The following is a 24,076-nucleotide window of genomic DNA, read 5'->3' as shown; positions in this document are numbered from 1 at the left end:
AAAACATGAATATTACGAATATGCTAATTTAGCGAATATATGACAAATATTCGTCCATATATTCGCAAAATATCGCAAATTCGAATATGGCCTATGCCGCTCAACACTACTCTTTATGGGGCTAATGAACACCCCATGAAAAAGCAGAAACCAGCCCATGCAGTTCGTCCCCCCCTTTGCAGACAGAGGAAACCTGAGTTATACACAGCAAACTAATATATATATATATATATATATATATATATATATATATATATATATACAGCCTGTGCAGAGTTATACACAGCACACTAACATAACTCAGCCCTGGTTGGGATACATTGGCATAAACACAAAAAAGGGACTACAAATCCCAGAATGTGTCATTCAGGAGTCTTCAGTCTGTGGTATAACACCAGCATGCTTCCTCTGTAGTCTCCTGGGGGTTGTAGTTCCCCACACCTCTATAGGGCATACAACAGTGTATCCCAACCAAGGTGCCTCCAGGTTTAGCAAAACTACAACTCCCAACATTTCCTGATTGGGAAACACTAGCACACACACACATAACAGGGACCACAACTCCCAGCATGTGTCATTCATGAGTCCCCCCCCCTCCTTTACACATAGAAATCATCACTAGTCCGAGATTTATTCCCCAGCCCCTGCAGTGTATACATCCCCAGCCTGTGCACTTTATCATCCTCCCTTTCCGTTCAGTGGACACAGGCAGAGCTCAGGGAGGAGATGAGGAGGGCGTGTACCTCCTCTCTCCCCCTGCTCTTCCTTCGCTCTTCCCTCCCCCTCTCCTCCAGCTCTAGCTTCGGAAATCTTCGGAGAACTGAGGGGAGGAGGGGACCCAAGTCTGCCTGGTGGCGCAAATTTCCACCTCACACCGGTCCCTGTCTGGGAACCTAAAATGCTGTAAAGTGACGCACTTCCGGTATTGTGAGAGCCCTCTTTAGTTCTTGTGCTGTGGCAGAGAGAGTGAGAGATAGACGGCGGTGGAAGACATGGCGGCTGCCGGGAGCAAGTCTGTGCTGTTTGTGTGTCTGGGTAAGTGTAGGTCCTGTGTGTTTTTTTGTTTTTTTTTTGCACTTCCTGAAAAGTTCCCAACTAGTTCTACTAGTGACACATGATAATCTCCATTAGTAATGAACTGCAGAATGAATGGCTTCATCCAAGGTCCTTGTTGTCTTAGTACAACTCCCATCATGGCTAGGAATCTGAAGACACTTTGGGGATGATGGGAGTTGTAGTGCACAGGTTGTGGAGCACCGGTGTACTGTATTAACGTTATCCTGCTCTATAGCCTTTAGCTGTTGGCATGCTGGGAGTTGTAGTTGTTAATAGTTGGGGAAACATCGTCCTAGTACCCCCCCTCCCCAGGATTACATAGATGGGGAAGATGGTCCCTGTGTCTAACACGGTGTTTCCCAACCGATGTGCCTTAAGCATTTGCAAAACCCCAACTCTCAGTATGCTGGGAATTGTAATTTTGCAACAGCTGGAGGCATGCTGGTAAAGAAACACTGATCTAAACGATGCCTTCCATGTCCCAAAATGTCCAGCCGTTCCCCCATTATTCTTGTTTTTCTTCTTATGTAAATTAAATCTTTGGGGCATGGGCAGAGCTATGGCTGGAGCTTTGGGCACCCCTACGTCATCTTTGGCCAGGTGGGAGCTCGTCCAGCTCATTCCTACCTCCCTGCTCACGTGGCAGGTTTACTCTGCAAGCCTGCTGCGTGAGCAGGGAGGGAGGTGATACATAGGGATGAGCTGGGCGGAGCTCCCGCCCCGGCTGAAGATGACATAGGGGTGCCCCGAGCTCCAGCCATAGCTCCGCCCATACCCCAAAGACTTACTTTACATAAGAAGAAAAACAAGAATAATGGGGGAACAGCTGGACATTTCGGGACATGGTAGGCATTGTTTTGATCAGTTTCACCAGCACTACAAGCCTGTATGACCGGTTAGTGCGGGTGATACTGATGACAGATTCCCTTTAAGCCTTTAACTTAAATGGACACTGTCAGATCCAAAAACATTCTATATGTTGTTACTGATCAAAATTAAAGACCATATGTAATATGGTTGTTTAAAGTGTATCTGTCAGATCCCACAAAAAACAACTATTATGTTACTCAGTACCTCATCCTGATCATGTACATGTAATTTTTGATGTCTCTATTACACATTTCACACAAAAAATAGCATATTACAGCTGCTCAATGTCTTTTCCATCTTGTCAAAGGGAAGGGGAGTGCACAAGTTTTTCACGTACTCTTTACATATTCAATTATATCAGGGGTCACACTTAGTGATTAGTATACAAGGATACACATAAGGGCACATATGGTTTGTACACATAATACACATATTTTATATATCAGGGGTTACACATAGTGGTTGTTTACACTAACACTGGACACATCGGGGTTCACATAGTTTAGCACACACATGTATACATATGTGTGTGTTCACACACAGTGTTTATGTGTGTATGTGTACATATATATTCAAAGTGAATGTGTATATATATATATATATATATATATATACATACATGCATTACTTATTGGGATGCACATAGGTTATAGGTGCACATATATGTACAACACTTAGGTTTCACATGTACACAGTGGGGTGGGTTCACTGTTTGTAGTGGATTTGCAGTGCACATTTAGCAGTCCTATATAACAAGGGGCAATAACTATGGGAAATATGTTGTATAGCATATATTGATTTAACCAGCCCTTCTTCTATCCTAGTAGATTTTGTACCAGTATCCCCCCTGTGGTGTCACAGCCCTATATAATTGGCAGCCATAATTCCGGCTCCCCACTTCGTTCGTTACACTGCAGAAGGATCATAGGATGCAAAGCCTGTGTGTGTGTGTTACAGCAGAGAAAAGCGCAGTCCAGCAGCATTTAAAATCCTCCTAGTCACATCAGCGTTCTCGTGGACGGAGAGCATTGTTTTTTCACTGAAAAGGATTTTTACTGCAGCTGCAGGCATTAACCTTCCAGTCACTTTCTTCGGCATAGTATTACAGAAAGGGGCAGATAGCTGTGTGTTGCCTCATACATTTCAACAAGCTGCCTCAACTTCATAAACTTTAGCAGAGGAGGCAGGAATCATTTTTCAGCGCAATTCTGTGTCTTTGTTCTAAAAGAAATCTGCTGGTTATACTAGTCTGTAGACGGAATAATACCCAGCAGTCCATTCCTAACAGTGTTTGACAGAGTGCAATTTTGGGTCTAGTACACAGCGACTGTGTACTGCTGGTGTTTTACTAAAATACATATTTTAAGGGTACTGTAGCACATATTTCTGCCCTCATAAGTGCATACCACATACCTACATCTAAATAGTGTAGTATTTTGTACCTGTTAATCTATCAAGGGCCTACATACTGTGAAAGGATAGACAAAAGTAATCACGACTGGTGTTTTACAAATGTGGTAGCCTTGGGGGGTGTATGGTAGTTAAGATGTTGTGGTAGATAAGGGGTTAATATTAACCCTATAGTTCGTGACGCCAGGCTGAAGGCTAGTATGCTGAGATAATTCTCCGGCCTATCGCCGCCCTTCCCAGAAACGATAGGTGCATATAATGAAATGACTGAAGGTCCACAATGTACATGAACTTGACTAACTTTACTTAAGTGCTTGCGGTACATCCAATGAACAATGACAGTCTCCGGAATACAGTCTTTATATAGCTCAATGACTGACAATTGTTGCGGACCTTGAAATAAATTAAAGTCTCTGAATTTAGGGTAATTATTGCAGATCCGTCCGTATTGAGGGGATAGATAAGGTCCGGTGATCTTGCAGAGTGTGTGGGGATTGATACACTCAAAATTTAGAAGTTATTGGCCGTCACCGCAAGGTCCTAGAAACAAGAGAGATCCTTACTGCTTGGCTGCGCAGGAACAAGAGAGTGAGAACATGGCCGCCACTTCCTTATATGGGCAGGGGGCGGGCTAGACTCATTGGTCCGAACATCCGTCATTCACTGTTACAATCAGTGATGGGATTGACTACGTCACAAGGACCTCCAAAGGTCCTCAAGCAGAAATACCATAGAGTTCACCTAACCACGTGACCCGCAGGTCCTGTTACACTATGGGACAGGTAATTAACTGTTTATAGAGCTTTTATATAATATTTCCATGCTTCCTAAGTAAGTTATTGGTGCAATAACCATCTGGATGAGAGGTGACTAGGGGTGGACAGGACAACAGGAACCTCGACATCCTAGGGACTCTGGCTATGGGGACTCACAATAAAAAGGTACCGGATAGGATACGGTACCGGGACACCACACAAAAATACAGAGTTTTTAGGTTTACTATAGTGTATTTTTCTGCCCTAAGTAGTGTACTATTTTTTACCTGTTAATCTGTCAAGAGCCTACATACTGTTAAAGTCTAGGCAAAAGTACTCACTGGCTGGTGTTGTACACAGATACTTTTTTTAAGTATACTGTAGAGCATTTTTCTGCCCTTATCAGTGCATACTACATACCTACATCTAAGTAGTGTACTATTATACTGTGAAAGGACAGCCAAAAGTGCACACCTGCTGCTGTTCTAGACAAATATTGTTTTAAGCGTAGTGAAGCGTATTGTACAGCACCTTGTTTTGGAACCCACATTTTCCTTCTAGTGGTGACGTACTTTGTACTCATTGTTCATTGGACTCTATTCAGTTTGTGCGATTTTCAAATATGGAATTCTTTAAGAATCGCTCTGAAAAACGGGACTCTTTAATAACGCAGCTTTTGGGTGTAACTCTTAATTTATCAGTCCCCACCCAACATGCTACACATATTCCAGTGTCGGATCTAAAATAATTAACAGAGACATTTCTTAACTTTGAAAGAGCATGCAAGTCTGAAATACAACACAGTATTGATGTTTCTTTTTTGAAATTATATTTACATGAAAGGGTGGCCCCGAGGGGTCTCCATATTTGAGTCTTCATTTAAGGACGACTCAATTTTTACTGAGGAATGGGAGAAGTACATGGAGTATTGTTCTATGGAGATGCTGACCCGTGTGCTCATTAAGCATAAATCACTGGTCTCCATGTACTCCTCTGAGGCTATTGCTTTGAAAGAAATTCTTACATCATTCCAGTCTTTCGTTGAATTTGAACGACTGGATCGTAATGTAACCAGCAGGTTGAATAAATTTGAATCTGAACAGATACAAAAAAAGTGTTTAAATTCAATAGTGATAGAGATGACTATGCCACAGGCCAAATTAGAAAATGGCCAAAATATCAAGTAACCCCACAAAATGAGATTTTATCTGAACAATCTGATGCCGTTCCATCACACACTATAAGTGAACAACAACAAAAAAATGATCATAATGGTGGTGAATATGGTAATAATTATTCTAATACTAAAAAAGTTAACGTGAAACTGCCCGGACATAATAATTAGAGATGAGCGAACTTACAGTAAATTCGATTCGTCACAAACTTCTCGGCTCGGCAGTTGATGACTTATTCTGCGTAAATTAGTTCAGCCTTCAGGTGCTCCGGTGGGCTGGAAAAGGTGGATACATTCCTAGGAAAGTCTCCTAGAACTGTATGCACCTTTTCCAGCCCACCGGAGCACCTGAAAGCTGAACTAATTTATGCAGGAAAAGGCATCAACTGCCAAGGCGAGAAGTTCGTGATGAATCGAATTTACTGTAAGTTCGCTCATCTATAATAATAATAATAATAAAAAAATTGAAAGAAAAAATGATTTTCAAAAATACCCACCTGGGGGAAAAACCAACAATTCCTCTAGAACTATTGTAAATTCTCATCACCGCAATAGAAAAAATAGTTCTAGAGATCCCCATACAAAACTACATACTAGTACTACATCCACTGTTCTATCTAATAATATTACTAATAAGGTGTCAGGTGATACAGGAAACACTATTTCCAAGATGGCTATCTCCGAGACAAATAAACTATTGGGCCATCTATGTGTGATCGAGGCTGAAATTCACCCGACGCCTGTGATCAATATGGAGAGTATAATTGTTCCTGCTTCTCCAACTAATGTCTTAACAAATGATAATTCTCTTAATATGTCAATTTTGACTGTACATTTTACACAGAATGACAGTCCGGTGGGTGAACTGAATAGTGAGGTTCTTACTTTACCCACTCCACCCGAATCTTCTTCTGTTTTGAGTGATTCTACTTCCACATCTGAATTGACCTCTTTTTTTGTCTCCTGACCTGTGCGTGTACACACTGCCAAGACATACCCTGTGTTACACAGTCCAAAAACACGGACTATCCCCCAGTTCTTTTTCCCCCCTCTATTGACACCATCTCTGCAGCCAACATTATCTACCCAGAACAGTGCGAGCTTAAAAAGAAAGCTCGACATAGAGGCTGCAGAGGTGGATCAAAAAAGAAAGGAAAAAAGGAGTCATGTAACAAACCCTTCATAAAGATATTTAATTTATCATCCTATGTGCTACAGGACAGTGAGAGCTCCCTATTATCTAGGGGGTTATCTTTCTGCCCTACTATTAATCCTGATCCATTCCAACTGTCTCTGGATTTCAATGAATTCACCAGAACATTAACCCTTACAAGGTTTTTTGAACTTATGAATAAAAAAGCAATAAAGGAAGGTAATGTTACCTCTCAAATTAATAACTTGAAAGAAGAGATCGCAGACGGCACTCACGGAAACAGCAAGAAGTTTTATTCGGGATCGCTGGTCCACGCAACAAGAACGCCAGGTAAGTCGACCGGTTTCGCGCTACGCAGAGCGCTTACACGTGACCTCTGACATCAATTAACCCTTCCCCCCTTAAATACATACACCAGGTAATACAAAAATAGAAAAATAGACATTACAGGGTTAAAAGCACAAATATTGTGTATGGTGTGGAGAGACTAGCATTAGTATTTACTAACTAGCTATAGCAGTGCCTAAAACTATGTAACACTAACGGAGGTTATGCATTGTACTAAAAACGCTAGGTGTGAACATAGGTCCTATGCTAACAACATCCACCTGCATTATGGAAATACATTAAGATCCTCCCGTAGGTTTAATCCTAGTGGCCCTATGGCGTCTGTAAGTATAATCATTTCAGATTCTTTTTGTAACAATAATTTATGTCTGTCTCCACCAAATTTTAAGGGTGCAACTGTTTTTAATCCTAGGAATTTTAAATCTTCAATTTTGTTATTGTGTTTATATTTCATATGTTCTATTACTTTTGGGCAGCCTTTTCCAGTAGTGAGTGAACGTTCACTCACTACTGGAAAAGGCTGCCCAAAAGTAATAGAACATATGAAATATAAACACAATAACAAAATTGAAGATTTAAAATTCCTAGGATTAAAAACAGTTGCACCCTAAAAATTTGGTGGAGACAGACATAAATTATTGTTACAAAAAGAATCTGAAATGATTATACTTACAGACGCCATAGGGCCACTAGGATTAAACCTACGGGAGGATCTTAATGTATTTCCATAATGCAGGTGGATGTTGTTAGCATAGGACCTATGTTCACACCTAGCGTTTTTAGTACAATGCATAACCTCCGTTAGTGTTACATAGTTTTAGGCGCTGCTATAGCTAGTTAGTAAATACTAATGCTAGTCTCTCCACACCATACACAATATTTGTGCTTTTAACCCTGTAATGTCTATTTTTCTATTTTTGTATTACCTGGTGTATGTATTTAAGGGGGGAAGGGTTAATTGATGTCAGAGGTCACGTGTAAGCGCTCTGCGTAGCGCGAAACCGGTCGACTTACCTGGCGTTCTTGTTGCGTGGACCAGCGCTCCCGAATAAAACTTCTTGCTGTTTCCGTGAGTGCCGTCTGCGATCTCTTCTTTCTAAGTTTTCTACGCTTATGCTTATGGCGGACTGAGCACCGGATTTGTAGCATTTGGATCTGAAGGTGCAGTGATCCAGTATACTCCGGCAGAATCGTGAGTGCGGCAGTGCCGACATTTCTCCTTCTCCATGTGTTCTCAAATTAATAATGATCCTTCATGTGGACTGGGGGAACCCATTTCAAATATAACGGTTCCGCCTTTGATAGCTCCTGACATTCCTATTAAACATGTGGATGTATATGCTAAATCCAGTTTTTACCCTATAACTTATAAAGGCAACTACATAGAGACTTTTTATTCTTTAGTTTCTCAGGACTTCAGAAAAATAAATTAAATCCCTATTGGGAATTTTAGGGATAATCTATCTAAAGAGGAAAGAAAATCCCTCCATACACTAAAAAATAATGATTCTTTGATTATTCGTCCGGCTGATAATGGGGGCGGTACAGTCCTCCTAGATCGCCAAGACTATATTTATGAAGCTTTACACATTCTTTCAGATGAGACTTATTATGGTCTTTTAGATGCTGACCCCTCTCCAGATATTTTTATTGATTATAATAAACTTTTATCTAAAGCTATGGATTCAAATATTATAAATAAACAGGGAAAAAAAGTTTTTACAAATAAAAAAACTACCAGACCCCTATCTTTTATTACCTCCCAAAGGTCCATAAAGATGAAAAGCGACCCCCTGGGAGGCCTATAATATCTGGGATAGGTGCAATAACTAGTCATTTGTCACATTATGTTGACTTTTATTTGCAAAAATATGTTTTGGAGCTTCCAGCGTATCTCTAAGATTCTACACAATTAATTGCTGAGCTCCAATCTCCACCTCTTCCTATTGATTTCAGTTTTTTAACATTAGATGTTAGTGCTCTATATAACAAGGGTCTGAACTCTATACAACATTTTCTTGATTTTGATAGGGATATGAGTACCTCCCAATCCCAATTTTTACTGGAATCCATTTTATTTATTTTACAAAATAATGATTTTACATTTGGTGATGCTGTGTACCGTTAGCGGCAGGGCTGTGCGATGGGGACTCGATTTGCCCCTAGTTATGCAAATTTGTATATGGGGCACTTTGAGTCCCTTTTCATCGCGCATTCCCGTTGGTACGGTTCACACATACCTTTTTATCGCGGTTTTATCAACGACCTATTTATTATCTGGCTAGGGAGTGAAAGTGATGCTATGGAATTTGTCAGGCATCTTAATGACAATGACTGGGGTTTGTCGTTTACCCCGAATTTTTCAAAGACGAGTATGGTCTTCCTTGATTTGGAAGTTTTTAAAGATTCCTTGAATACTGTACAAACTAGAACACATTTCAAGAAAGTCGACGTGAATAGCCTTTTAGAATATTCCAGTTGTCACTACCCCAAGTGGGTGAACAATATTCCATTTGGGCAGTATCAACACATACGAAAAAACTGCAGTTCGGATATAGATTTTAAAACACAATCAGTTATTCTACGGGACCGTTTTTTAGAAAAGGGTTACCCTAAAAAGATTTTAAAAAATACTTTTAAAAAAGTAAGCACCTTATCACAAAAAGAATTAATTGGAAAAAAATGTAAATTTGTTGAAGGAACGGATAAAACGGCTGCTATTTCTTCAGGTTCACCTATTGTTGAGAAAATTAATAGGACATTTAATTTTATTACTAATTATAACTCTGGTACTGACAATATCAAAAAAATTATAAAAAGACATTGGCCAGTTCTTCTCTCAGACCCTGTTTTAAAGGGGTTACTCCCAAAAAATCCTGGAATCACTTTTCGAAGAGCAAAAACGTTATGGAATTATTTGGAATTATTATATTAAAGGAGCATAGGGTTGTTAACTCCGGGGTAAGTCAAAAAATTGGCACATTCCGGTGTGGGAAACCAAGATGTTTGTGTTGTAACTTAATCCCCAGAGAAGGTATAAAAAACTTCTCCTGTAAATCAACAGGTGAGACCTTTGTATTAAAACAATTGCACACTTGTGCTTCCATGTTTGTGATATTCTTATTAACATGCTCCTGTGGAGTACAATACATAGGGTGAACTGTTCAGACCCTGACAGCCCGGCTAAATAAACACCGCCACAACATTACAAATAAATTTCAACTGCACAGTGTATCTCGACATGTCAACAATAATCCCACTTGTGATGTTGGTGGCATGTCGATATGCGTGGGTGAATCCATCCCTGCTCAACATCACAATAGATTCCAGCAACTCATTAACAGGGAGTCGTATTGGATTTATAAAATTAATTCCCTATATCCGGAGGGTCTCAATGAGACAATTGAGAGAACCACTGTATAATTATTATTACCATTGTATTTATTGTTTTTATGTATATCTTTGTATTTGTAATTGTTCAGGCGTATACCTGTTGCGGAACGTCATGTCCGGTGGTATGACGCCCCCTCCCTCTTCCTTTATAATTCCATTGTGTGAATTGTTTTATCACGCCTGAAGAAAGGGCTGACCCAGCCTAGAAACGCGTTGCTTGCAATTAAAGATTATTTACCTACCATTATCCAGTCGTGGATCCTTTTCTTCTGACCCTCATCACCAGCAAGCGCAGGGAGACCTTCCACCACATCTGTGAAAATCCTCCCTTCTACTGTTACACGCCAACCCGGCGTGGGAAGCCTGCTGCAGCCGTGAACATCATTGCAAGCTTGCATAAGTGTTGTGCCTTATTTATGCACAACCCCTCAAGGTTAGCATAACCGATACATTATTGCTATTCCTTCAATATTCATTGGGTTCTGCACATAGGAGCGCTCTGTGTCTTTCTTTTTTTCCAAACAGATTTTAGGCACTGCTTCCTAGTTACAAACATTCCTCCGCATCAGACCTTTTTTCACCCACATTCGTCACTGGGTACTGGTATTGCCACCCACCGCACCACTCTGTCACCGGGTCACTTTCAGGACTCCTGATGCTGCTGCCACCTCCAGGCTGTCTCATTCAGCCACTATATAGCCTCTTTTCATGCTTCAGCCGACTCCAGGCTGTGTCATTCAGCCACTTTATGGTCTCCTCATGCTTCAGCCACCTCCAAGCTGTGCCATTCATCCAATATATGGTTAACTGATGCTGCAGCCAGCTCCAGTCTGTGTCATTCAGCAACTACATGGTTTAGTGATGCTGCTGGGCCTAGGAAATTACCTATATATGTTTATGGTAGCACTAGGTACCATACATCTTCAATGGAATTTTCAAAATTCATCTTTTATTCTGCCGCCAACTCCAGGCTGTGCCATTCAGATACTATATGGTCTCCTCATGCTTCAGCCACCTCCAGGCTGCGCCATTCAGCCACTATATGGTCTCCCCATGTTGCCACAAACTCCAGGCAGTCATTTAGCCACTATATGGTCTCCTCATACTGATGCCACCTCAAGGCTGTCTCATTCAGCCACTACATGGTCTCTTCTCATGCTTCAGCCAACTCCAGGCTGTGCCATTCCGCCACTATATGGTCTCCTCCTACTGATGCCACCTCCAGGCTCTGTCATTGTGCTGCCATGTGACATGTGACTCCTTGTTAGATTTGGTCCTTTGTTCCCACATGTCCGGGCCCGGGACACTAAAACTTGGGAGTGAAAAGTTCAATTTCAAAACCCTCAATTTCAATTTAAAGGAAACCAATCATCAGATTTTACCCTATATAACGCTTGGCAAAGCGTTATATATGGTAAAATCTTTATTTTCGCCATTCCCGGGGGATGCTGCTGCCCCCAGGGATGGTGAAGATATGAAGTTATAAACTAGTCACCGCCGCCGCCGTAAGTAGTCACCTGGGCGGGGAGCTCTTCTCACCTACTCCCGTTCTTCGGCCGGCAGCGACGCCCCCTCCGCTTGATTGATGGGCCGCGTCATCGTTCCGCTCACTGAACAGACAGAGCATATCTTTTATATCTGACAGTGCCCATTGAATTTTTTTTTTTTTTAATATTTAATGATGAAAACTGCTTCTGAAAATCCCACTGGCAACGGGATGGGGGCCCCCGGAGCGGAGACAGCAGCGGCGGCAGGAAGGATACAGCAGAGCAGCAGCAGGCTGTCACCTTCTGTTGTTTTATTCCTCCTTGTTTTTAATATGGTTTCCATTGTATGTCATACATTATGTATTGATAAAGATTATTCATTTTTTGCATATACTTTTGTGTAAATAGCTAAATTTTTTCTTTTGGGTTTATATACTGGATTGGAGTGTATATCTATCTATCTATCTATCTATCTATCTATCTATATATATATATATATATTATTCATTGGAGCAAGGAAATGAAGGGGAGAGCACTACTATATAAATACCACTAAGACATAAAGGATACGTATTCAATAGTGGATGAAGGTCCAGTGTAATGCTTGACATCTGCGGGGTGCACGCAATAAAGCTGCAGTAAATGACAATAATGCATCAAGAACAATAGCATGCACTCACCGCAAGGATAGTGTCTAGACGTCCAGAGGTCCGGCAACCCTGAGGAGCATAGAACAGGTACCGAAGCGCTCAGAGGCTACGCCGGTCGTTTGACGCGACTATGCGCGCTTCTTCAGGCCGGAACTAGTCTAGACACTATCCTTGCAGTGAGTGCATGCTATTGTTCTTTATGCGTTTATATATATATATATATATATATATATATATATATATATATATGGATAGGGGATAAGATGTCTAAACGCCAGAGTACCCCTTTAAGGTGAAAATGGGGTGAAAAAAATTTAAATAGCTTAAAAAAACAAATGTAAATAGCTAAAAAAAAAAATTCTTTTAATACTTTTTTTTTAATGAAAAGTGGCTTTTCTGTGGAATAAGAAAAAGCCAGGAATGTATCAATTATTCAACCATAAAATCAGTGTACAATGCTCTGAAGTTTGCACAAAACATAGGGAAAGTTTACAAATTTTACGCAAATTAGGGTTTGCTCAAAAATTTATGGCAATTTCCCACAAAACCTGTAAAATCCATTGATAAATCCCCCCTTTACAGGGCAGGTAGCCGAAGAGCAGGAGGAATCTGCCTGCACACAAGTATATGTGATGTGTGTTCACGACTTTACCAGGGATCGTTGCTATTTAGACAAGTATCTGTTTTTGGATAAAGATGAACTTACTGTAGGGTTATGAGATACTACGTATCATGCAGATGTCTAATTTCTAAGTTTTTTTTTCTTGCAGGCAACATTTGCCGATCTCCAATAGCAGAAGCCGTGTTTAGAAAGTTGGTAACAGATGAAGGAGTATCCCACGAGGTAAGAAGAAAATACACGACACATCCCAGGAGCCGTGTAGTCTGCATCTATTAGTGTTGCTCACAAATATTCGCAATTCGAATTTTATTCACGAATATCGCATATTCGCGAATTCGCGAATATTCGCGAATATAGCGCTATATATTCGTAATTACGAATATTCGTTTTTTTTTTTTTGTTTTTTTTCACAGTACACATCACAGTGATCACCCCTCTCTGCTTCCAGTTTATGTGGTGTAAGAAGGCTCTAATACTACTGTGTGAGACTGGCGTGCGAATTTTCGTATATGCAAAAATTTGCATATGCTAATTTTCGCATATGCGAATTTCAGCTTGTGTTAATTTATTGTACATGCAAATTTTCGCATATGTTAATTTTCGCACCCGCGAATATTCGCATGTGCGAAAATAAAACGAGAATATGCGAATATTCGCGAATATGACGAATATTCGTCCATATATTCGCGAATATTCGCGAATTCGAATATGGCCTATGCCGCTCAACACTAGCATCTATGGGGGAGATTTATCAAAACCTGTGCAAAGGAAAAGTTGCCTAGTTGCCCATAGCAGCCAATCAGATCCCTTCTTTCATTTTGCAGAAGCCTTGTTAAAAAAGAAGCGATCTGATTGGTTGCTATTAGCAACTGGGCAACTTTTCCTCTGCACTGGTTTTGATAAATCTTCCCCTATGTGTTTATTGTTAAAGGGGTACATTTTGTTTCGAATGCTTGGAGCGGGCTGTGGGGTTGTGACATCACGGCCATGCCCCCTTGTGACATCATGCCACACCCACTCAATGCAAGTCAATGGGAAGTCACGTAGGGGCGTGATTGTGACGTCACTACCCCACCGCCCATTCCCAGCGTTCTAAATGAATGCCGGGTGCTGCACAGAGATTGCAGAGGTTCAGATATCTTGTCCCCTATGCTTTGTATAGGGGGAAAGATGCCTAGGGGCGGAGAACACCTTTAAGTCTACACAAGGTTTTTATTGCTGGGCTGCTAAAGTATTAAAGGGGTACTCCGCTGCCCCAGCGTTAGGAACATTTTGTTCCCAACCCTTGGAGCAGTCGGCGGGGTCGTGAGGTCACAACCACGCCCCTCATGACATCACGTCACGCCCCCTCAATGAAAGCCTATGGGGGGGCCTTTCATTGAGGGGGTGTGGCGTGATGTCTTAACGAACGCCAGGTTCAGCACAGAGATCGCGGGGGTCCCAATGGCGACCAGACATCTTATCCCCTATCCTTTGGATAGGGGATAAGAGATCTAGGGGCGGAGTACCCCTTTAAACTGTCTCATGTAGGAACAATACTCTGAGCTCAGCCCTAATCTTTATGGTTATATTAATAGTTTCCTTCTGCATTAGATGTTTCTTTATGTATTGGCTCTACTATAATGTTATATTGTAAAGGGAAAACGTAAGGCGTAATTCCAGTATTAGAGGCCTATAAATATGTACATGGCTCAGTGATGTCTAAAGTCTTTATAAATAAGTGTCTGGTCGCCCATTCCTGTTACAGCATCAGAAGCATGCAGCGGATCTTTGTCTGAACTAATGTAAAATTCCAAATTCCAGGAGGCAAGATATTATAATGTTAGAAATGACAGTTCAGCCAAGGAGCCGAATGGTACGAGTAGACAACCTGCTGGAGTTTAGATGACAAAATCGGAAGGAAAATGCACGCATCAACGAACTTCACAAATTCCACATCACCTAGGGAGTGGAATATACTTGCACCATTTTTAATTATTAAAGGGGTGCTCCGGTGAAAACCTTTTTTCTTTTAAATCAACTGGTGGCAGAAAGTTAAACAGATTTGTAAATTACTTCTATTAAAAAATCTTAATCTTTCCTGTACTTATTAGCTGCTGAATACTACAAAGGAAATTATTTTCTTTTTGGAATGCTCTCTGATGACATCACGAGCACAGTTCTCTCTGCTGACGTTATTATTATAATAATAATACTTTATTTATTGTTGTCCTTAGTGGGATTTGAACCCAAGTCCCCAGCACTGCAAGGCAGCAGTGCTAACCACTGATCCACCATGCTGCCCTTAGCATACATCTGCAATACATCTGCAATACATCTGCTATGCATAGTTGCTAAAATGGACAGAGATGTCAGCAGAGAGCACTGTGCTCGTGATGTCATCAGTGTTCCAAAAAGAAACAAATTTTCTCTGTAGCATTCAGCAGCTAATAAGTACTGAAAGGATTAAGATTTTTTAATAGAAGTAATTTACAAATATGTTTAACTTTCTGGCACCAGTTGATTTAAAAGAAAAAAGGTTTTCACCGGAGTACCCCTTTAACCCCTTAAGGACCAAGGACGTACCGGTACGTCCTTGGTCCTGCTCTTCTGATATAACGCGGGGTTACACAGTAACCCCGCGTCATATCTTGGCGGACCCGGCGTCATAGTGAAGCCGGGACCCGCCTCTAATAGCGCGCAGCGCCGATCGCGGCGCCGCGCGCTATTAACCCTTTAGCCGCGCGCTCAAAGCTGAGCCGCGCGGCTAAAAGTGAAAGTGAAAGTTCCCGGCTAGCTCAGTCGGGCTGTTCGGGATAGCCGCGGCTAATCGCGGCATCCCGAACAGCTGACAGGACAGCGGGAGGGCCCCTTCCTGCCTCCTCGCTGTCCGATCGCCGAATGACTGCTCAGTGCCTGAGATCCAGGCATGAGCAGTCATCCGGCAGAATCGTTGATCACTGGTTTCTTATGAGAAACCAGTGATCAACATAGAAGATCAGTGTGTGCAGTGTTATAGGTCCCTATGGGACCTATAACACTGCAAAAAAAAAGTGAAAAAAAAAAGTGAATAAAGATCATTTAACTCCTCCCCTATTAAAAGTTTGAATCACCCCCCTTTTCCAATAAAAAAAAAAACACAGTGTAAATAAAAATAAAAATAAACATATGTGGTATCACCGCGTGCGGAAATGTCCGAATTATAAAAATATATCATTAATTAAACCGCTCGGTCAATGGCGTGCGCGCAAAAAAATTCCAAAGTCCAAAATAGTGCATTTTTGGTCACTTTTTATATCATTTAAAAATGAATAAAAAGTGATCAATAAGTCCTATCAATGCAAAAATGGTACCGTTAAAAACTTCAGATCACGGCGCAAAAAATGAGCGCTCATACCGCCCCATACACGGAAAAATTAAAAAGTTATAGGGGTCAGAAGATGACAATTTTAAACGTATTAATTTTCCTGCATGTAGTTATGATTTTTTCCAGAAGTTCGACAAAATCAAACCTATATAAGTAGGGTATCATTTTAATCGTATGGACCTACAGAATACATATCAGGTGTCATTTTTACCGAAAAATGTACTACGTAGAAACGGAAGCCCCCAAAAGTTACAAAACAGCATTTTTTTTTCAATTTTGTCGCACAATGATTTTTTTTCCCGCTTCACCATAGATTTTTGGGCAAAATGACTGACGTCATTACAAAGTAGAATTGGTGGCGCAAAAAATAAGCCATCATATGGATTTTTAGGTGTAAATTTGAAAGAGTTATGATTTTTTAAAGGCAAGGAGCAAAAAACGAAAATGCAAAAACGGAAAAACCTCCGGTCCTTAAGGGGTTAAATTTTGTTTTGCATATAAATACAACAAATCGATTTTTGAACAATAGGCTATGCCCCTTCAAGTGCAAAAATAATCCAGAAGTGATAAAGTCAGCGTAAACTGTAAAAAAAAAAATCATAAACAAGGTGCACAGACTTCCAAGCTGGAAAACCACTCAAATACTTCAATAAATTGCACAGAAACAATAATACCCCCTTTGACTTACCCTAGACCAGTGTTTCCCAACCAGTGTGCCTCTGGCTCTTGCAAACCAACTCCCAGCATGCCAAAGGCTATTCAGACATGCTGGGAGTTGTAGTGTTGCAACAGCTGGAGGCACACTGGTTGGGAAACACTGCTTTAGATTAATTGAAGGAAATGTTCCGATGAAATGGACTGTCTTGTCTTTCTGTTTCTAGTGGCACATAGACAGCGCTGCCACCTCTACATATGAAATAGGAAACCCCCCGGATCACCGTGGCCAGAGCTGTATGAGGAAGCACGGCGTAGCTATGAATCACACTGCCAGGCAGGTAATGTACCATTGGTGGCTTAATTTAATGCTCCACACACACAATACAGTAGCTGATCTGTTTTAGGCTAGTATGTTGCCCTTAGTCATAGCGTAAAAAGTACAATCATAGCTGGTTTATTTGGGGGTTATCCAGCGTTATAAAAAAAAATAAAAAAAATAAAAAAAAAACCTGCTGGGGCGAAAAGAATAGCAAAAAATAAATAATAATTATTTATTTAGCTCCATTCCCTACTGGTTCCCTGATCTTCTGTGTTTTTTTTTCTCCTGCTTCTGAGACGAGGACTCTGCGCAGGACCTGCCAACACTGGCTGAGACAAGACACCACTGCGGTCAGAGTCTGGCTGAGTGGGCAGGTCCTGCGCATTCCGCTCGTCTCAGAAGCAGGATAAAAAAACAGAAGATCAGGGAACCAGTAGGGGATGGGGCTAGGTTAGTAGTGTTTTTTTGTTTTTTAAATCTCTAGCCATGCTTATTTGCCCACTTTTCAGGAATCTGTATTGTACCACAAAGTTTTTATATTAGTGTGTTTTTGTCTTTTTAAGGGTCTATTTACACAATATCCTGCCCAGGGTTTAATGCTGCAGATTTCAGTGTAAACTAAATGACTAAACATGGCTGCAGCAGGATACTGTACCTGTAAATAGACCCTTAAATGAATAGCAGAACCATCCATTTTCTAGTATATGGTTAATAAAATAAATCTTCATGGTATCTATTTTTTCTCTATTTTTTGTATATTTTTGTTCTTAAAGGGGTACCCCGGCGCTTAGACCTCTTATCCCCTATCCAAAGGATTGTGGATAAGAAGCCTGACCGCAGGGGTCCCGCCACTGGGGACCCCCGTGATCTTGCACGCAGCACCCCAGATAAAATCAGTGCCCGGAGCATGTTCGCTCCTGGTCTGATTACCAGCAACCACAGGGCCGGTGGCTGCCCATAGGCTTGCATTGAGGGGCGGAGCATGATGTCACACGGGGGCGGAGGCGTGACGTCACACGCCACCAGCCCTGTGGTCGCGGGTAATCAGACCTGGAGCGAACACGCTACGGGCGCTGATTTTAACTGGGGTGCTGCGTGCAAGATCACGGGGGTCCCCAGCGGCGGGACCCCCACGATCAGGCATTTTATCCCCTATCCAAAGGATGTCTAAGCGCCGGAGTACCCCTTTAACCAGGTTGTAAAATATTCATTTTTTATTTTGCTGCATGTACTTAAATGTTCCATCTCTTCTGTTTATAATAAGAAATGTTGTCCGTATAAATCATTAATAGTTTTCTTTCTTTATACAGATCACAAAGCAGGATTTCCTCTCCTATGACTATATTCTGTGCATGGATGAAAGTAATCTAAGGTAAGTGGAGTCACTTATCAACCCTTACACAAAGCTTTATTTGTAATACGTATTTGTCTATATGTACAATATTTACCCATTTTATTTTTATCTTTGTCACTGTATTTATAAAATCTAATTTAATAGAAATAAAAATAACAAAATCTGCCCCAATTTTTTTTTTTTTTTTTTTTTTTTATGCCCAAGATGCAATTCTTTTTTGTGCGTTGATCAGAGCAAAAAACCACAATGGAGCCGATTTACAATAGCAAATTTATAGATCCCGGAATTCTTAAAGGGGTTCTCCAGTGCTTTAGACATCTTAGATGCCTGATCGCGAAAGTCCCGCTGCTGGGGACCCCCGTGATCTTGCACACCACACCCCATGTTCGCTCCGGGTCTGATTACCGACGACCACAAGTGAACCCGCTCCGGGGACTGATTATAAACGTGGTGCCGCGTGCAAGATCCCGGGGGTCCCCAGCGGTGGGACTCCCGCGATCAGGCATCTTATCCCCTATCCTTTGGATAGGGGATAAGATGTCTAAGCACCGGAGAACCCCTTTAAGCAGTTTTCACCCAAAACCTGTCTTACACGGCTTGCTTACACTTCTGCAGACAAAACGGTGGGGAATGGGACTTGGCCTAAATGTGCCAAAATTTTGCGGCACGTTTCTGGCATAAATTTGTCTCAGGCAACTAATGGTCTCAGCTTTGTTTTTAAGCCTAAAGGCCGAAATAAAAACTGCAAGATCACAATTTAAAAAAAAAAATATACTGAAGATGGTAAAATTTCGAAAAAAAAATTGGAAATTTCAAATAATTTATTTATAATTATTACATTTTTTTTTTTTTTTTTTGCAGAGACTTGAAACATAAATGTAGCCAAGTACAAAACTGCAAAGCAAAAATCGAACTGCTGGGAAGCTACGACCCCCAAAAACGACTCATCATTGAAAATCCATATTATGTAAGTTTTACATAGATTTCTCTTAAAGGGGTACTCCGGCCCTAAGACATCTTATCCCCTATCCAAAGGATAGGGCATAAAATGTCCGATCGCGTGGGTCCTGCCACTGGGGACCCCCGCAATCTCGCATGAAGCACCCACCTCTGGCCACGACTATGTCACGACTATGGGGCCGGAGTATCGTGATGTCACAACTCCGCCCTTATGTGACATTACACCCCGCCCCCGCAATGCAAGTCTATGGGAGGGGGCGTGACGACCGTGATTTGATGCAGTGTTTCCCAACCAGTGTGCCTCCAGCAGTTGCAAAACTGCAACTCCCAGCATGCCAGGACAGCCGAAGGCTGTCCTGGCATGCTGGGAGTTGTAGTTTTGCAACAGCTGGAGGCACTCTGGTTGGAAAACAGTGTTTTAGTTGATGGTGAGAATCTGTTGTGCTGGAGCAGAGAGTACCAATGGTTGGGAGAAGCACGGGAGATGGTTGTGTAGGAGCAGACAAGAGACGAGAACTAAGGAAGATCTTATGAGGATTGGAGACTGTTAGAGGTGGTATCAGGAGATCAGGTCCGAAATGTATGGGGGTCTCATATGTCATTGTTAGTATTTGGAGCTCAATTTGTCAGGCAATGGGTACCCAGGGAGGAAAAACTTGGACCTACAACTCTGCGATTCATGAAATTCTCAAACTTTATTGGCCATATTATAAAAATACATCACTGGAAGAGCCAACGCATTTTAGACAGTAAGATGTCCTCATTCATGACGGAGTAGAGGTTTTCCTGGCTGCAGGAGCAACTTGTTTATATTGAGGGATTTTCCCTGTTCTGGCGCATTCAGCAGCACAGACGAGAGGGGTATGGATGCTCGTGTATGTAGATGCCCACTGTATTAGTCAGTTGAGGTTCCCAAAAGGGACAAATACTGTGGGCATCCACAAAGATGCAATACCAGCCAATGGCTAAGTGTGAAACTTTTCTGGTGCTATTCTAATCTCATATAAGCGTAGGTCTCCATATTCCCCTCATGCTCTCATTTTAAGGTTTAGCTGGAGTTGTCCTGCTTAGGCCTGGATTTCTAAACCCTTGGTAGCACTGCTAATAGGTTTTAAAGGGGTACTCCACCCCTAGACATCTTATTCCCTATCCAAAGGATAGGGGATAAGATGTCTGATCGCGGGGGTCCCGCCGCTGGGGACCCCCGTAATATAGCATGTAGCACTTACCTGTGTCTGCTTCTGGCAGACGTCACACGGGGGCGGAGTCGTGACATCACGATCTTCCGTTCCCGTGGTCGGGAGCCAGAACCTCCAGCGCTGCCGGAAGCAGATACAGGTGGGTGCTGCATGCTGTATTGCGGGGGTCCCCAGCGGTCGGACCCCTGCGATCAGACATCTTATCCCCTATCCTTTGGATAGGGGATAAGATGTCTAGGGGTGGAGTACTCCTTTAAGGGGTTTTGCCTTTGTAGATACGTATGCTTTTGTGGTGACCCTGTAAAGAACCTTGTCCTGTCCCTTTCCTAGGTCCCCTCAGTTAGAGTTCCTCCATTCTTCAGGGCTCTCCTGCAGGGCTTACCCCTTGCTCACTCCTTAAAAAATATATTGTGCATAATGTTAATTATGTATAAAGTTGTACAAATGTGTAGGACCTTCCTGGGTCATGTGATATTGTCATGTGATGTACCCAGAGTTCCCTGGGTACAGGGCCTCCAAGCTTGACAACCAATGGGATTAATCTAGCCCCCCTAGTATATAAGGGGCTGTAGTCTCTAAATTCACTCTCTTGTCCCTGCATTCTCTTATCTCCTGGATTTCAGCCAAGCACAATCAGCATATAATTAATTCATCTTACCCAGGCCAAAGCCTAAGGAACCTGCAGCCACTGCAAACCGTGAGTTACCAAGCTCTATCTACAATTCCTAGTGACTACTATTCAACTGAGCATATAATTAGTAGCACAGTGGCTTGCATAAGTCTCAAGACTACAAGTCCCAGCCAAGCCTGTGAGGTATCCTGCATCCCGGTTACCTCAAGAGAAATGGAATAACTGTAAAGACTGTTTTCCTGAGAAGTTAAGTAAAAGTTCCAGTTATCTGATAAATCCTGCTGTGGACATTCCATTATTTATTTCCTTCCGTTTCTAAGCCGGTTGTCGGCAGGGCCTTATATACCAAACAACCTCATCCTGGCGTCACGACAAACCAAGGGTTAATACCACCAGACCCTGCAATACCATTGCCTCACCCTGTCACCACAGGGGAGAAGTGTCTATGGTTGTAAAACCTCTTAAACTATCAAACTACAAGTCTAGGTAAAGGAGTACTACGAGATAGAAAAATCTATCCCCTATCCTAAGGTTAGGCGATAAATGTGGAAGATCGGGGGTGGGGCGCTGAGACCCCCCACGGTCTCCTGTACAGTGCCCGGCTCTCCTCCTAATTAGGGCGTGTAGACCACCGCATGAAGCTGTAGCTGACAAGCCCCCTCCATGCATCTCTGGGAGAGTTGGAGTGCTGCACTCGTGTATCTCCAGCTCTCCCATTAAGCTGCATGGAGGGGGAGTGTCGGACACAGCTTCGTGAGTGCAGGTGTAGACACAGCTCTTTTCAAGCAGAGAGCCGGGGAACTGGGCAGGAGTTTGTGGGGGTCCCAGTGGTTGGACACCTGAAATCTGTAACTTATCTCCCATCTTTATTTATTTATTAATTTTTAACCCGGAGTACTTACTGCTTAACAAGGAATCCACTAGCAATCCTGTGTAACAGAGCTGACAAGTGGTCATGTTTTTCAGGATTACTTTAGCATTGTGCGGGTGATGGAATGGCCACAGATATTCTCCTTATGTCAGCACTGGCCAAATATTAGATTTTGATTTCAATGCAAATGTATGACATCGATGGAAGGAATCTTAAATCCCTCATGTGGCTGAGAGGCAGAATAGCTAAGAAACCATTGCACGTAATATGTTTTGGTCAAGTGGCTTCTTCAAGGTATGTCAACAAGGTGGCTTTTTTTGCAAAATGTCCGCCCGGCAAATTTCTGGCGGAAATTCTGCAGACAACGGGCACTAACCGAACCGATCGGCACTAGGACAGCTTGGAAATTCCTCATCTCTATAGACAGCAATGAATTTCCAAGCGGATTTCACAGAAAAAAACGGACATGTCAATTCTTTTTGCGGAGGCCAGAATCAGAACTTGTTTCTATATGAAAATTCCGCCTTTTGTGCAGTGCATCCCATTGAAAACAATGGGGCTCTGCTGCAAAGGAATTTCTGAGTGGATTCTGCCGTGTACCAGCACGTACTGCGGCTTTTACACATTTTACTATATATTTTTGCTCTATAGGAGGCCCAGGCACTGTATGTACAGACACATTATCCTATAGTGAGGGATAGACTAATAATTTAAAAAAAAATCTTTACTAGGCTGTAATAAGAACCAGTATAACTAAAAAAATAATTATTTTTTCCTCCATTTGCAGGGCAGCGATGAAGACTTTGAGACCGTCTACCAGCAATGTGTTAGATGCTGTAAATCCTTTTTGGAGAAGTGCTCCTAGTATTACATAGAAGTAATGACGTTAAAGCTGTGTGCCATGGCCGTATCTGTTGTGTTATGAAATCACATTCATCTTTTAGTCAATGGAACAAGACTTGATCTATAATTGATACCATGATAAAAGGAACCTGATATGTTTGAAAAAGCAGTCCACTTTTCAGGCATCATGTCATAGAGCAGATTGAGGTATATATAAATTTGTAGTAAAAAAAATATAGAATGTGTAGTAAATCACTAATAAGAGTCCAGTGGGCGGTCCAATCAGTGATTAACAGCTTCCCCTGTATCAGATAACTCAGTTACTGATTAGGACCGCCCACTGGACACCTAAGCATGACAAGTCATACTGAACCTTTTCCCCACAAATAAATATATATCTCACTCTGTTCAGCTCCTCCAGCTCTATAACATGATGCCTACAGATTGAGCTATATTTTTAACATTCTGTCCCCTTTTGGGACTCGCAACAGCCGGAGATCAATGGCCGCTCTTCACAGACACTTAGTATGATCCCTGCTTCTACGTCATTGTCCACTAAGATACGTAAATCAAGGTTTGTATTCACCAAATGGGGAGCTGGGGTTACAGGAGGAGGGGACCCTAATGGCCACAAATACCGCTCCAGGACAGGATTCTCAAAAGTTCTCTGTACCCTGGTACGATCAGATGACAGGCAGATGTAAAGAAAGAACACACAGTGACTGCAATTTTTACAACATAAAAATAACAATAAAAAGAATTAAAAATAATCATGGAAAAAAAAAAAAAAAATATATATATATATATATATATATATATATATATATATATAAAAAACATCTATCTATCTATGCCCAAGGCCTGATTAATTATGGTATCATAGTTATACCTCCTTTGAAGTCAGGCACTCTGGCCATCATAAAACAAGCTGAGATAAGGGAACCGCAAGAGAGATGCCCCCCACCTGGTGGGATCAGA

General features: G+C 41.8%; 1 protein-coding gene across 1 annotated transcript; it reads left to right on the top strand.

The window, feature by feature from the left end:
* Positions 1-799: 799 nt before the first annotated feature.
* Positions 800-23,890, top strand: LOC130361285 (low molecular weight phosphotyrosine protein phosphatase-like). The gene is made up of 6 exons (XM_056564073.1): positions 800-1,035; positions 13,067-13,140; positions 17,146-17,259; positions 18,551-18,612; positions 19,456-19,561; positions 23,043-23,890. The coding sequence occupies exons 1-6, from the start codon at positions 993-995 to the stop codon at positions 23,118-23,120; spliced, it is 477 nt and encodes a 158-aa protein (XP_056420048.1). The 5' UTR covers positions 800-992; the 3' UTR covers positions 23,121-23,890.
* Positions 23,891-24,076: the final 186 nt, after the last annotated feature.

Source organism: Hyla sarda, chromosome 3 (genome assembly GCF_029499605.1).
Source record: "Hyla sarda isolate aHylSar1 chromosome 3, aHylSar1.hap1, whole genome shotgun sequence".
Taxonomy (NCBI): domain Eukaryota; kingdom Metazoa; phylum Chordata; class Amphibia; order Anura; family Hylidae; genus Hyla; species Hyla sarda.
This window is presented reverse-complemented; position numbering and strand designations above follow the sequence as displayed.